Source organism: Mirounga leonina, unplaced genomic scaffold (genome assembly GCF_011800145.1).
Source record: "Mirounga leonina isolate KUSES-001 unplaced genomic scaffold, KU_Mleo_1.0 Mir_152, whole genome shotgun sequence".
Classification (NCBI taxonomy): domain Eukaryota; kingdom Metazoa; phylum Chordata; class Mammalia; order Carnivora; family Phocidae; genus Mirounga; species Mirounga leonina.
In genome coordinates, this window is record NW_023270380.1 from 3,823,443 (window position 1) to 3,837,569 (window position 14,127).

Below are 14,127 nucleotides of genomic sequence, written 5' to 3' on the forward strand. Positions count from 1 at the left end.
TCCCACCACTGGCTGCGACTCATGGAAAGATCTCAGCAGCAGGTCCGAGGGGCAGAGCCAGCCAGCCAGGTGGGGCTGCCGCTCCCCAAGAGCGGCTCCTTCTCGGGGCCTCCTGTCTTTGGGACCTTGGGGCTTCTGCACACAGGACCTCAGGAATGGAAAACGCTGTGCCCTGAGCCCTCTCTGAGCCAGAAACCCTCCCTGGGTGCCCATGCCATCCATATCGGCCAAAGAGGAGGTGGGTGGAAGGGGTCCCGGCCAGACCTTGGAGGCCCAGCTGGGTGTGCTCTCCCCCGGTGCCGCAGGCACTTGCGGGCACTTGCTGTTTACCAGGTGTAAGGGTACACAGCACGGAAGCCTCAGGAAGCTCTTGCCTTCCTGTGCTTTGGTCCCCCGAGTCCTGGGGCTCTGACATGGGGCTCACAAGACGGCGCGTGTTTCTAACTGCCAAGGGACGGGGAGAGAAGAGACAAGGGTCCTATCCTGTACTGCCCACAGGGAGCGAGCAGGTGCAAAGAACCTCCGCGGAAGGTGGCAAATAGCCCTGTATGGCTTCAACCACGTGGTAGTAAAAAAGAAGGTGACACTGAACTTTTCCAGGGGGCAGGAGGGAGAGGTGTCTGCGTCCTGAGTGTGGGAGAGGCAGGTTGTCCCTCTCGTGTACCCATTTTGGTCCTTTCTAGATTTCTTTTGAGAGACCCACTCTGCCAGGATGCCCCCAGATTTCCCCGCATCAGCCAGAGCTCAGCCGGGGTGGGGAGGCGGAGAGGGGGGGTGATCCCCGCCATCTCTTGTCTGGGACCCATGACCCCCAGCTTCCCTCAGCTCACTGGGCCCCCCTGGGAACGCTAATCCAAATGGTTGGAAAGGGTGGCCCCTCTGAAGCACTTGGACCCTTGAGCAGACCAGCTGGGGATCCTGGCTGCCTCCAGAGACACAGCCTGGATGCTCTAGGGGTGGTAGCCGCCTGTGGGAGACCAGGGGTCTGGTCCTCAGCTGCCCTTTGGGGTCCCTCTTCTTCCCAGGACCGTGCCAGCTCCATGTGGCCAGAGTCCTGTCCCCAAGGCATCACCAGGAGTGTGTCCACAACTAGGGTTCCTGGAGAACTCCTGAAAGACGTAAAGCTGGGCCCTGGGGAGATTTGGGCAGGGGGCTTAGGGCACCAAGGACAAGCCAACAGGATCAGCAGCTCCTGGTGCTAGTGGTCTGGGCTGTGATGAACAGATGCTGGTTACATGGCAATAGGACCCAGTGTCTAGCCCTAAGGGAAGCCTCAGTGACAGTGGTGGAATTCAGCTCTCAGAGTTTGGGGGGGGGCATCCCGCTGAGCGGCCACCTAGCTGGCACTTTAGAGGGCCCTACACAGGTCCTCCTTCCGTCCACCTCCCCCCACAGGACCAGGGAGCCATGGGAACAAGGGACAAGCCGACCCGCTCCCACACACTCCTGCCTAGAGCTCTGTGCAGGGCACCTGGCACTCAGGATTCAAGGCCCAGATCCGGAGCCTACACGGACCACTTGCCCGGGCTCCCCTCCCAGGGTGGATGCTGGGCCTTCCTGCGGCTGTCAGCAGGGTAGAGATGGGGCATGGTGTGGCTGGCGCTAACGTCTGCAGGTCTGGATAGGAGCACCCACGGAGCCCAAGGGCCCCTCTGCCCCTGCCCCATCTCACCCAGCCCAGGGGCGGCGGACAGCTCCCCGGCCCTGACCTGCTGGGGGCCTGCCTGCTGGAGCCTCTCCAAGTGGCATTTGATCAGAGGCTGAGTGAGGGGGTGAAGGCTGATGTGAACGGTCCAAAATGACACCCCTCCGGCGGCAAGGCGGAGACTTATGATCACGTGCCGCTGTCGGGGCTGGGAGCAGGGCCCGAGAGAGCAGGAGAGCAAGAGAGAGGTTCTTCCCGTGGTCGAAGCGGGGAAGGGTGGGCAGGCCTCGGGCCATGGCCCCTGTCCCTCCCAGCCCTCTGCCCCTCTGCAGGGGGCCACGCCCTCCTTCTGTAGGTCTGTCCACCTGTGGACACAGGGCAGGCCTGTGGGGACAGCAGGGACAAAAAGGAAGGCGGCTGGCTGCTCTCCCCAGAACTGGGTGTCTGCTTTGCCTGCTCGTGGGCCAGAAGGAGGGCTGGAGCAGGTGCGGGATGGTGGCTCCATCAGCTCGATCCTGGGCTTGGGGACAACGGCGGCACTTGATGAGGTGACGCAGCGTCTGCAGGGCCAGAGTGACGGGACCATGCACGGTGGTTAGGATGGCAGGTTCTGGGCTCGTCTTGCCTGGGTCTGTCTGAATCCCCGCTGGGTGACTCTGGGCAGTGACTTAACTTCTCTGTGCCCTGTCTCCTCAGCTACAAGATGCAGACAGGGAGGGCCTCTCTCGTTGGGTCACGGTGAGGACCAGAGAATCTGCACTTGGAAAGCACGCAGGATGACACTGGGCAGCAGTGAGGGCTGGGGAACTGTTACTTGTTATTACGATTTATCACTGCTGCAGGGGTGCGCCTGATAGAACCCTGGCGGGCGGGCAGGTGGGCACACAACAGAGGGGACAGCAGCAAGGCAGATGGCTTCAAAGCCACTGGTGCTTGGCTGTGGGCTCCATCAAGCCCCTGAGCAAGACGGCAGCGGGTCTCAGAGCCTGAGGCAGCCTCGCGCTGCAGGTGGGGACTGGCGGTCACGTGTGCTGGGAGCCCAGGCCTGTGGCTGACGTCCCAGGCCCGCCTCGGTACAGTGTAGAGCACAGAAAGCCAGGAGTGACCTCAGTAGGAGCCGTTTTAAGAAGCAATAATGAAAAATTAACAGCTGGTCTGGGCTCTGGAAGATCCTGCTCCAACATCTGCCACAAAAATCTGTATGGGCTCCCAGCTGCAGGCCTCTGGCTGTGAATGGGAAGAACATTCACTACCCAGGGTGTCCGGGTCCTGAGGGGAGGGAGGGACACTAGGGACACTAGGGAGGGACACGTCTGCCAGGCCAAGCAGCGTTGGCCCCTTTTTACTCGTAAAAAAGGGAAGAGGCATCTCACGGGGTCCCAGGCTCGTCCAGCACACCGGCCTCCAACTCTTTAAGAGCTCGGGCCTCCTCCAGCCCAATCCCAGCCCCCTCCCCCGACTCCAGACTTTCTCTGGTGCAGACAAGTCACCTGGACAGACGTGCCAAGTGCGCAGGCATTTCTCCATTTGGAAGCTACCTTGCATTTTCCCATCTGGAAAATCGCTTCAGTGATTCTGAAACTTCACATTGCTCATGCAGCAATAAGTGTTAACGAAGCAGTAAGACACTCCCAGCCTGAGAGTGAGTCTGGAGCACTGAGGCCTCTGGCCAGGCAGGGGCTCTGCTCAGCCCTCAGGGCAGCTGGCTGCAGGCAGGAGCAGGTAACACCAGCCACTCTGCCCAGCTACCCATCTCCCTCTCTCTCCCTACCTACCTTCTTCTCTTCCTTCCTAGCTTCCATCTTTCCATCTCTCGGTCTCATCTATCTGTTCATCCATCAGTCACCTGCGTCTCTCTCTACCTCCCTATGTATCTGTATTATTCTACTATCAGCTTTCTTTCTTTCTTTTTTTCTTTCTTTCCTTCTTTCTTCATTTCTTTCTTTCTATCTATCAGCTGTCTATCTATCTTCCGTCTTGCCCGTGTTTTCTGTAAATCCTGTTGCAGTTAAATCCTCAGGCTTGCCTAGGGCACTTCCAGGAGGCACAGACTGTCCCTTGCTAACTCACTGGGTGCAGAGCTGGCCCGTGGGACAGGCACACAGAGGCACTTAATGAAGGCTTCTGGACGGTGAGGAAGCACTGAGGCCAAAAGATGGAATCACTCACAGGTTGCAAAGCGCAAAGCCAAGCACTGATGTGCTGGCGGGAACCAGGACAGAGCATCTGCCTCTCCTGCATCCATCCACCTGGTATGTCCTCTGCGAGCCCTCAGTGTCAACTTTCCTAACCCAGCCGTCCCCTGTGGAGCAGGTTCTGGAACTTCATCCATCTGGGTGAGCCTAACTAGGTGGGCATTAGTTTAAAATTGATGTTAGACTTTAAACTCATCCCAAACGTGGACCAGTGCGCCTCCTCCATCCCATCTGCTGGCATCCCTTTTCCCCTCTTTTGTTACCCTCTGAAATGTCAGGTGTACGTGGGGGAGGTGGGAACCAGAGAGAAGCAGGAATGGGGGAGCAGGAGGCCCACAGACTCAGAGAGGGAGAGGATCCCCTCTCAGAGGGATGCACACGCCAGCCTGGATCAGTAGCTACAGCACTGCCAGACACAGAAGGCGCACGATCCAATGGCCACCGAATGAGGGAGAGGTGGGATGGAGGGAGTGGCCAGTGGACAGATGGACAGACAGATGGCTGGCTACGGTAATAGACAAGAGATGGATAAAGGAAAAAACCTGAGTCTAACAGAGTTTTTTTGCGAGCAGAGTCAGTAAATTTGGGGCATCCTTTGGCCCAATCCTGATTTATTTTCTTTTTGCAAGAAGGAGCTCTTGCAGGCTAGAATACAGCATCACCTGTGGCGTTGGTCACTGGGACCAAAGGAGCTTCGATCAGTAACCTTGAGGCCCCGCTGCACCCACCTGTCCTCTGTGTCCCTTCGCGGGGCGACCAGTGGTGGGTCCCATTTTTTCCGGGCTGTTCCGTGCTGCTCTCCTGGTTCTCGCCGCCCGGAGCGCGGCCGCTGCCTGCAGAGGGGGCAGCCCTCCCGTCCACGTCTTCAATGTTGCCGGCGCCTCCCTGGCCAGAATCACAGCCCTTGCGCACCCTGGGAGGGGAGAGGGACCTCAAGCGCTCTCAGCAGACATTCCTACCCCCTCCAGGGCCGCCCCCCACCCAAGTCGGAGTCAGGGTGGAAGACTGCGCTCCACGGGTGAGCAGCACGCCTGGGCGGCAGGGGAGAGGGGGGCTCCTGGTCCCTAAATGCCAGTGCGTGGTAAATGAACAAACTGCCCTGGGGTGAATAAGCTACAGCCCTGCCCTTCCGAAAGAACCCTGGGCTCTGGGGCCCGTGATGAGCAGCTCCGCCACACTCCGCGGCTGCTCCTCCTCGAATCCATTCCAGCTAACCCGAGACCTTTCCACAAGCAGGCAGAGGGCTTACTGGATGAGAGCCGCACGCCGGGGTGGGGGGGGGTGGGGGGGTTCAGGCCTGGTCTCCCTGACAGAGGTGGAACAGTTACTCCTGCAGACCCACAACCTCTGCAGGAACGCGAGCTGGACCTCAGCCTCAGCCAGTGTGAGGGACACAGAGTCTCATCTGTGTGAGGCTCCCCCCGACTCATCCCCTGAAACTGCTTGTGGAGACAAATGACCTGTTAGGCCACTTGGGAATAGCAGTTTTCATCGTACGTGGAAATGGTGGTCAACAGTGAAACTCTAACCAGAAATGGGGGACCTCTACATGCGCCCCCCACCCCCAGCATCTGGATGAAGGCCTGGGTGGGAAAGGCCTACCTTAACCACTTGGTTCGGAACCACGTCCTGATGCCGTCCAAAGTGACGGGGCCGCTCCAGACACTCTGCAGCTGCCTGTGGGTCCCTAGGTAGGACGTGGTTAGCGGGGAGACATACATGGGGTACCCCAGAGGCTGGTCACAGGAGGAATTAATCAAGTTTCGGAGGACCTGCTTGTTGTTCTGGATGCTTCCACGCTCTGGGTTGCGGTTGCGAAAGAATATGAGCTCTTGCTGCTGGCCGGCCCAGAGGCCACGGACACATTCTTTGTTAACCTGTGGGTCAGGGAAGGAACGGGGAGGAGAGCGGATGACGGCGCGTGTTTTCAGTCTGCTGGTTTTACCCTACAGACCGTGAGCAGGGCTGTGGGTCTGAATATCGGTGACTACACCACTCTGGCCTGAAGCCGTTTCCACGGTCAGGCCAGAAGAGCGGTCCTAGAAGATGGGTATGATGCCACTTTCATGGGGAAACAGGGCAAAAAGAAAGTTGTTGTTTTCGATCCAGTGTTTGAAGCAATACAAAGAGAAGAAATACTGGTTAGAAAGCCTTCAGGTCCAGGAATAGGTTATTAAAGTTCTGGAAGTTTAGAGAACTAGAAAGTGTTTACAAATAAGCCAGATCCTGACCCTCATCTACATGGGCGTCTACCAGGACTTCTTGCCAAAGCCCCTGCCTACACACTAGTTCTCAGGGGCGGGAATGACCCTGGCCCCCTGGCCCACTTCTGCTCCCCCAAGACCGTGTCCCTGAAAGAGAAGCTGGCCCAGGGACGCGAGCGCTGGTACCAGCCGGGAGATAGGGCCACTGTACCTTGATAACCTTGAAGCTCAGGAAGCTCCTGTGGAGCATGATGACCTTGTACTCGTCTGTGCCCTCGTCTACCACGTGCCGCAGGGTGAGCAGCTCCTCCTTGTTGGACAGCACGGCGCCCCTCCAGGCCGGGTCACCCTCGTGGCAGATCACTACTTTCTTCTCAAAGGACTGGATGGCCTCATAGAGGACCCCTGGGTCTTCATATTCGTCGGGGCAGGTGAACTGGTCCTGGAGGAAGGAAGTCCGTTTGCGGACTCAGGGTGGACCAGAGAGCTGACCCGGGGGTGAGTGTGCAGATGGTGACTCAGCCGATGACCCTAAGAGCCAAGCCCACATCCACATGGACTCTTCCCCCTCTCCTTCCGAATCCCGAGCTGGGGAGGGGACACCTCCTCCTCCCACTGTCCTAACTGCTGGAACGTGCCCAGGGAAACAGCTTTGTGGCTTAGGTTTGGGCACTTGAGATGTCATTTTCTCTGGCCAGTTCCCCTTTTCTGTCCTAGCACAGTATCCCCACCTGCTAGCCGCTCTCGAGGGCCAGTAGCCGCTGGCTGATGTCAAGAATATCTGGCTGGCCTCAATGCTTAGTTACCCAAGTAACACACCCACTCACAAATGTCATGCCAAGAAAAGGGACCTGAAATGTCTTGTTTGCTCCCTAATGTTTCAGACTTACCTTTTTTTAAAAAAATGAATTTTTAAAAACTTTTTTATTTTCTTACCTGGTGAAGCTTCAGGGACATCCTGATGGCCGGAGCAACAACCTTATGCAGAAGGTCCATGTCGGCAAATACCCACTCGTCTCGTGCTGTGATTCTGAAGTCACCTTTGAAGAGGGCGTGAAGGCCATACAGGAAAGAATCCAAGCTGTAAAGCAAAGTTCGACTTACCGTTCGCTCACACTGAACAGTGTTCAGAAACCTGTCACTCTGAGCAAGGTCTGAGGCTCCCATCTGTCATGTCAAGAATGACCGTCATGCCTTGCAAACGCTGTCTGAGGCGGAGTGCACCGATGCCCAGAGCCTCCCAACAACGGGCAGAATGGCCAGCCTCAGAAACCGTGGCCCCCTGCCCCCGAGTCCCTCATGTTGAGCTCCAAGAGTGAGGGTGCAGGTCCTGGTCACTGCAAACCTCTGCGTGCGGCTGGTCTGTTCCAGGACTCCCAGCGGTGCCCTTCTCAGGGGGTGACTGACAGGGCCCCCTGGGGAACAGCCCAGAGCGTGTGCTGTTCTCCTTTGGTTTCTCAGTACCACCGGCAGGCTACGTGACTTGTAATAAAAACTGGATTCTACCACAGGGTGGAGAGGAAGAAAATGAAACCCAGTAGAATTTCAAATGGGCCATTCCGATTCTCTGAGCACATCCGCTTCCCAGCCGCACCCTTGGGTGAATGACTGTGGAAGTGGCCTCATGGGGGGTTGGGGGGGCTGTTAAAATGAATGACCGAAGGGTTTCTCAGGATTATCCGGGTTTTCCCATTTCCAGGCTTTTCCTGCTCGCCTTCCATTTCCTGCACATAGTTGAGCATTGCCTGGATCGAGAACACAAGAGTCCACCCAAGGGAAATCTCCCACGGTCTGGGCACTTTACAGTTGGGATGAACGTCGGGGAACCCAGCTTTGGGAAGGCAATGGATCCTGTACAATGGGAACAGGAAGAGATGTTCTTCCTACTTTATTTCCACAAGTATACTCAGTTGAACAACCCTGGCCTCTTACTGAGGTGGTTATGGGGTGGGTATAAAGCAAAAGCAGTCCTGATAGGGCCGAACTGGGACAGAATGAGCAGGAAAATGTGTGAGAAGGACAATCTCTGAGGATGGCTGTTCGTAAGGATTTAATGAGTTGGCTCACCGAGCCAGACTTTTGATTCAACACAGCACATTAGACCGGCACGTCAGGGGAATCATTCCAACTGATGGCTATTTTAGCATTTCGTGGCAAAACGTACCACTATCATTAATTTCCTTCTGGAACTCTCTTGAGAGGGATGCCGAGGACTCGAGTCAGAGCAGACTGTGGGAAACGGAAGTAGCTGAGGTCTAGGCAGGTGGGGCTCAGGATGCTGTGGTCTGGAGGAGCCCAGAAACTTCCAGAAAGAGTTCCGGGAAGCAGCCTTCTCAAAAGGCTCTCCCCTCACGGAACAAAGACTTCCTGGGGCTGCGAGCTTTAGCGACCACCTGGGAGGCACCGAGGAGGGAGCTACAAGACAGCAGGGCTGGGATGCAGCAGGGCGAATGCCAAGAGCAGAAGCTTTACAGTAATGAGTACTACCTGCTGTTGGCTGAAAACATCCGAAAATGCCCCTGTCATCAGATGGGAGCTAAGCACTGAGAAGGAACAGCTAAGCAGCAGGACATGGGTGGGTCTTCTGAAAAGGATTAGGAATGCCATGTTGCTTGTACACAGAGGAAGACAAAACACTCCTCCAGACATGGGGATGGGGATGGTGGCAAAGGAAGATTAAGGGACTCGCCCAGATAACCAGAGTGGCCCCTGCAGACCAGAGAGCAGAGCAAGGAGTTCAAGGCGCCAGGCTCTCGTTTGCTCAGTGCAGGTGCAGGGAAACCACAGACTGCTTACTCATCAGGAGGGAAAACACCCCTTCCGTGCGAAGGCCCCCGGCAACACATGCTTGTCATTTTGGGGGGGAGAAAATGACGTCAGACCTAATGCTGTTCTTTTAAAATGATTCTCAATGTAGGAAACAAACCCTGAATCAGAATTCCACTGGACTGGCGGTATTATCCCTAGCACCTTAAAGGTAACGGCATCCTGAAAGAAAGGTGTTCCATTATCCTTAAGAGAATGAAGAGGAGGAAGGCAGAGGGATGTGATGAGCTGGGGAGGGCTCTGAGGGGCAGAGCCAGGTCTCTGGGACACCTGCAGCATGTTTCGGATTTGGAGCTTCCTAGTGCTTTGTCTTTTTAAGATTCCACTGAGCGATACCGAGCTCCCACCCCCAGGCCAAGAGCTGGAGTGGGGAAAGAGTACCATATCTGAGTCAAGCAAGGCTGGTCTTCATGGGGACTAAACAGCCACCCCCTATCCCCCCTCTAACTCCCCCCACCCGACCTGGGATAGTAGTGAGACATGTTGTCTCACCTGTTCTATCACAGAGTCTGTTGGCCAGGCAATCACCCATGCAGGGGCAACTATGTCCAGATGTGTGGGATTAGGTAGAGGCCAAGGCAGACCGGGTCCCAGAAGAAACTGGACACGTGTATAATCGTGTGTTAAAGACGCATATGCACACGTAGAGAGCCAAAGACCACGGTGCGGAGATAAGCATGGGCTTCCAAGGCACTAAATGCAGGCTAAAATTTCAGTAAAAAGAGCACTAGAAAAATATTACTCCTTAATATGATGATGAGTAGCTAGTGCTTGAGTGCATTTTCCTTTTAAGGGAAAAGACTGGTATGTACTGTTTAGGCTGTAAGACCACGCTGCTCAACCCGAGAACACATCTAGTGTCCTGGCCCTCCAGCTGACTCCGTGAGAGGGACTCTGTCTGCACTGCTTCCCGCTTAGCCCTGAGCCCCTCTCCTGCAAGGTTCCACCCACACTCCCCAGGCCGAGGACTGGAGTCATGATCTTGCCTTTCTCACGACATGTGCATTTGTGCACGTGTGTGCATGTGTGTGCGCACGTGTGTGTGTTTACACGTGTGTGTGTGTGTGCATGTGTGCGTTAGAACAGACGTTCCAGCCTCTGGCTTGGCATGATTCTGCAGCCCCAGCAGACACGAACGACCATAAAGCTGGGTACTCTGATTGCTCGAACTCCCTGTGCTTGTCTTTCTGGTTCCTGACCCAGCTTCCTATGAACTTCCTATGACGCCTATGGATGAGAGGCTGGGGTCGTTGGTACTTAAGCACCATTGCTCCCAGCCCCTCTAGAAAAGGCTGTTTTCTGGCTTGAGGCTGTGGCTGTCACTTGCAGAGCCGACCACTGCCGGTGTGTGAGCTCGGCCCGAGGCTTACGCTTTAACTGGTCTTGCTCATCTCAGCACCCTCGCCATCACCTTTCACAGCAAGGACAATTTGAGGATGGCCAGTCGAAGCAAAGGCTGTTTGTTTTCACCATCTTGTAACTCCGCTTTCTTTATTTACAGAGTCTTCCTCCTGGCTCTGTTCTAGCCTGAGGTTGCTTATGCCCCTCTAAGCCCCACTTTTGTTCAACATCACTGATGGGCTTAGCCCATCCCTCATCTGTACCTTCTCTCACTGGTTCTCAACTGCTGGCAATTTGGGCCCCTGGGGGCCATTTGGAAACCTTTTTGTATGTCACAACTGGGGCAGGGAGGAGGGCGGTGGTGTGTTCTGTCACCTAGTGGGGAGAAGTCAGGCAGGTTTGCTGCAACAAAGCAACAAAGAACCATGCAGCCCAAAGGTTCATCGTGCCTCTGCTGAGAAGCTGCTCTTCCTGAGAAAAAGCACCATGCGAGGGAGGTTACAGATTTCCAGTTTTGGACAATGGGGTCATTATCTTGGATCCTGGCTTAATGAATTTTAGGGTTCGGGGGGAAACAACTTTAATGCCAGGATAGTTCCTGCAGGACTTGCAGTGGGCTCTCCAGAACAATGACTAATTTGTTCATTTTCGCTCCTTTCCAAACAGGCCCATAGACTGTGTGTTTACAGCTCAGCATCGCGAAGAGCCTTCTGTTGCCGCGCATCTCGCAGTAAATGGAGAGCTGGTAGACCATATGCGAACAATTAAGTGTGATTTGCAGGCTGGGTTTCCCTGTGCTTACCGATTAGTAACGGAGCTGCATAGGGAGCTGGGCCTGTCATCCTCAGTCGGTACTCCAGGCTCAGAGAGCACATCCAGCTCGGGAGCCCAGCATGCCTTCGTGTGCTTTACTCCCTCTGTGCAATTCAGCAACCTGCCCTGGTTTTGTGGCTAATTCCACCACCCCAGCCATATTCTCCAGCTAAAGATCCACTCCCACTCCCAGTACTAACGAACAACAATGGTCCAGGTGACTAGCACCACCTCTGAGCAACAGGAAGTGAGACAGAGGTTGATAATTTCCATTTCTCTGATGGTTTGTGGATTACTAAGCCCTTTCCATCGCATTAGCTCAATTCATTCTCATGGGTGCTTGCACAAGATATATTATTCTAGCCCTTTCCTTTAAGAGGAAACAGGCCAGAAAGGGATAAGAAAGAGGGTAAGACAGGTGGGAACAAATACTCTGTATCTCATGCCACGGAAGATGCATCAGAGCAAAGCCACGGCTGCCTTCTGCTTCCCCACCCATCCAGGAAACCCAGCCTTGCGTTGAGAGTGTGTAACTGGACCATCTTCTTACAGACCAGCCCAGAGGCTCTGTTAGAATGAACTAGTTCTTGAAGCTAGTCCATCGGCTTTAAAATCAAACCAGCCCCTGGATCCCAGCTACCTCCTACCTGGTAAAGAGCACTCTGACAGAAAGCAATGGCATCCCTCAGGTAGGATCAAGGTGCTTCACTAGATTTTAGAGTTCAGGTACCACACAGAGAGGCACCTATGGCCCCAAAGAGCTGGGAGCCAGAAACCTAAACCCAAGCTTCAATTTTGGCTCTGATACTTGTTGATACTGGCAAGTCCCTTGTCCTCATTATCATCTTTTTCTTTCTGTGTTCATCCTTAAAATCAGGCTTGTCCAGGGAGATGTGGAGGCCGGGTGAGGGGCTGGCTAAGATCTCTTTACATTGGGGACTGGGTGCACAAGTGTGGTTTCAGGACAATGGACACGGGTCAGTGGGGGGAGAGAACAAATCCACCCCAATGTCCAGCATTCATCTGTCCCCCGGGACCCATGCCTGAGTCCTGAAAGATGCAGAAGACAAGTTCAAGACAGCGGGAACATTGAGAGCACAAGGCAGAAGTAACTCCCATTGGAGAGGGCCCGGGCCAGCAGGACAGAGGGTGGAGCATCCCTGAGCATGGACCACCATGAGCTTTGGGAGCCGAGAGGCACATCAGCATGCACCTTCAGCAGCTCTCGGCAGTACAACCCCAGGCAGGAGCCATCCACAAAGAAAGCTTAGGGATGTGAGGAGGGTGGGGATGCTTGCCGCAGGGATAGGGGCGATCTGAGGAATTCCTACAGAGTAGACGGGGTTAATGGTGGCACAGAGTGGTGGTCAGGAACAGGACTCTGGAGGCTGGGCAGGACTCCACCATGGTGAAACACTACGCCAGTCACTTCTCTGTGCCCTGGTTTTTCCAGCTGTAAAAACGGGGCCAGTAACAGTACCTACCTCATCATGTCTCAAGCTTCCATAGAGGACAGAATGTGTAAACTCGCATCAAGCACTGAGCACCGTCCCCCATACGTACGTAAGTGTTCGCTGCTACCTTTAGTCTCATTTTAGCATAAGCTTCAGAAATAAACCAAAGGATGTTTATGCTGCAGAATCCCACCTAATAACAGGAAAGTAAGGGTGTGGCCTTCAGTGATGTTTTTTCAACTAAATCCCAAACAAATGATGAAAGAGTAATTCCCAAGCGAGAAATCATTAAAAGGCAAGATTTGATGAAAAGCTTTTTAAAAGTACATTTGAGGGGTCCCTGGGTGGCTCAGTCAGTGAAGCGTCTGCCTTCGGCTCAGGTCATGATCCCAGGGTCCTGGGATCAAGCCCCGAGTCGGGCTCCCTGCTCCTCAGGAAGCCTGCTTCTCCCTCTCCCACTCCCCCTTGTGTTCCCTCTCTCGCTGTGTCTCTCTCTGTCAAATAAATAAAAAATAAAATCTAAAAAAAATTAAAAAATAAAAATACATTTGAGCTCATGATGTTTTAACACCCAACACTTCTGTGTTCCTTAGCCTCCATATCGACGGGTGAACTGCCATTAGCCAGTGAAAGTGCTTCCCGAAGCCAGCCTTGGGACCCCAGGGGTCAGGCACAAGGCAGCCATTCAACATCGAAAGTAGATTTCCTGACCCAGTTCCTGAAGATCCTCAGGTGGTGGTTTGTGAGGGGATCTGGGGTCTATATTCTGATCAAGCTGCCCAGGTAATCCTGAGATCTGGGGCTCAGGGGACCAGAGAATCTGGGTGTCTCCTAAAGACATCTAGCCATGTCAGAGAAGGAAGGGAGTCAGGACCACAGAGTGGAGCCCATACACCAGGCCAAGGTAGAAGACCTTCCCATGCAGTATTACAAATCAAGGTCCCAGAAATGCTTGCTCCTTTTTCTAGGTTACAAATTTTTTCCTATGCTTTAAACTTACAGGTTTTCTACATGCTCCAAGATTCTGATTTGAGCTGGACGACCTAATTTTAATCAGGATCTTGCATCATGTTTACTTTGTCTCTTTCTCTCCTAGATTCTAGCTTCTGAGTTTCCAACCACGGTTGAGCAAGGGGACCTCGATCTTGTTCTGCAAGATGATCCTGTAGGATGCCTGGCCCTCATTTAGGCATCATCTCCAATGGAAGCTTGGGAAAAGAAACTGAGATCGTGTCCTGGGATTTCTGAAGAACACTGTTTTCCTCCGTCCACTGTGGTGAGAGGGGTGGGCAAATGGCAGCTGTGACCTCAGACCACAACAGTGACCCACGTGAGGGCTCTCAGTCTCCTGCACAGGGCTTGGCATAGCATACCTATGGCTGGCTTGTTTGCCTACCGTTTTTCAAGACTATGTTGATCTTGAGGTTCACTATCCTCTTGGGACCCTAGTCTCCTCCAAGAGCCAGTAATATTTCTTCTTTAAGCAAACATGTTGCTGCTATAAAATGCCACCATCTTCTCACCTTTGTCTCTATAAATGGAGAATTGACCATGATCCACTCACCACTTTCCATGTAATTGAAGATAGCAATCAAGCTATGTTTTAGCTTGGGGTCAGTGAAACTATTTTGACTTCCTGCTAAAGCATC

The 14,127-nt window shown here is 54.1% G+C and overlaps 1 protein-coding gene across 1 annotated transcript in view; it reads right to left on the bottom strand.

The window, feature by feature from the left end:
• Positions 1 to 14,127, bottom strand: part of PCNX2 (pecanex 2) — a 305,854-nt gene that overhangs the window by 5,604 nt on the left and 286,123 nt on the right. Inside the window, exons 29-33 of the mRNA XM_035008472.1 lie at positions 6,981 to 7,125; positions 6,256 to 6,486; positions 5,443 to 5,717; positions 4,569 to 4,753; positions 3,417 to 3,432 (exon numbers count right to left, since the gene is read on the bottom strand). Of these exons, the coding sequence (XP_034864363.1) occupies positions 3,417 to 3,432; positions 4,569 to 4,753; positions 5,443 to 5,717; positions 6,256 to 6,486; positions 6,981 to 7,125 (852 nt within the window). The remainder of the gene's footprint in view (positions 1 to 3,416; positions 3,433 to 4,568; positions 4,754 to 5,442; positions 5,718 to 6,255; positions 6,487 to 6,980; positions 7,126 to 14,127) is intronic.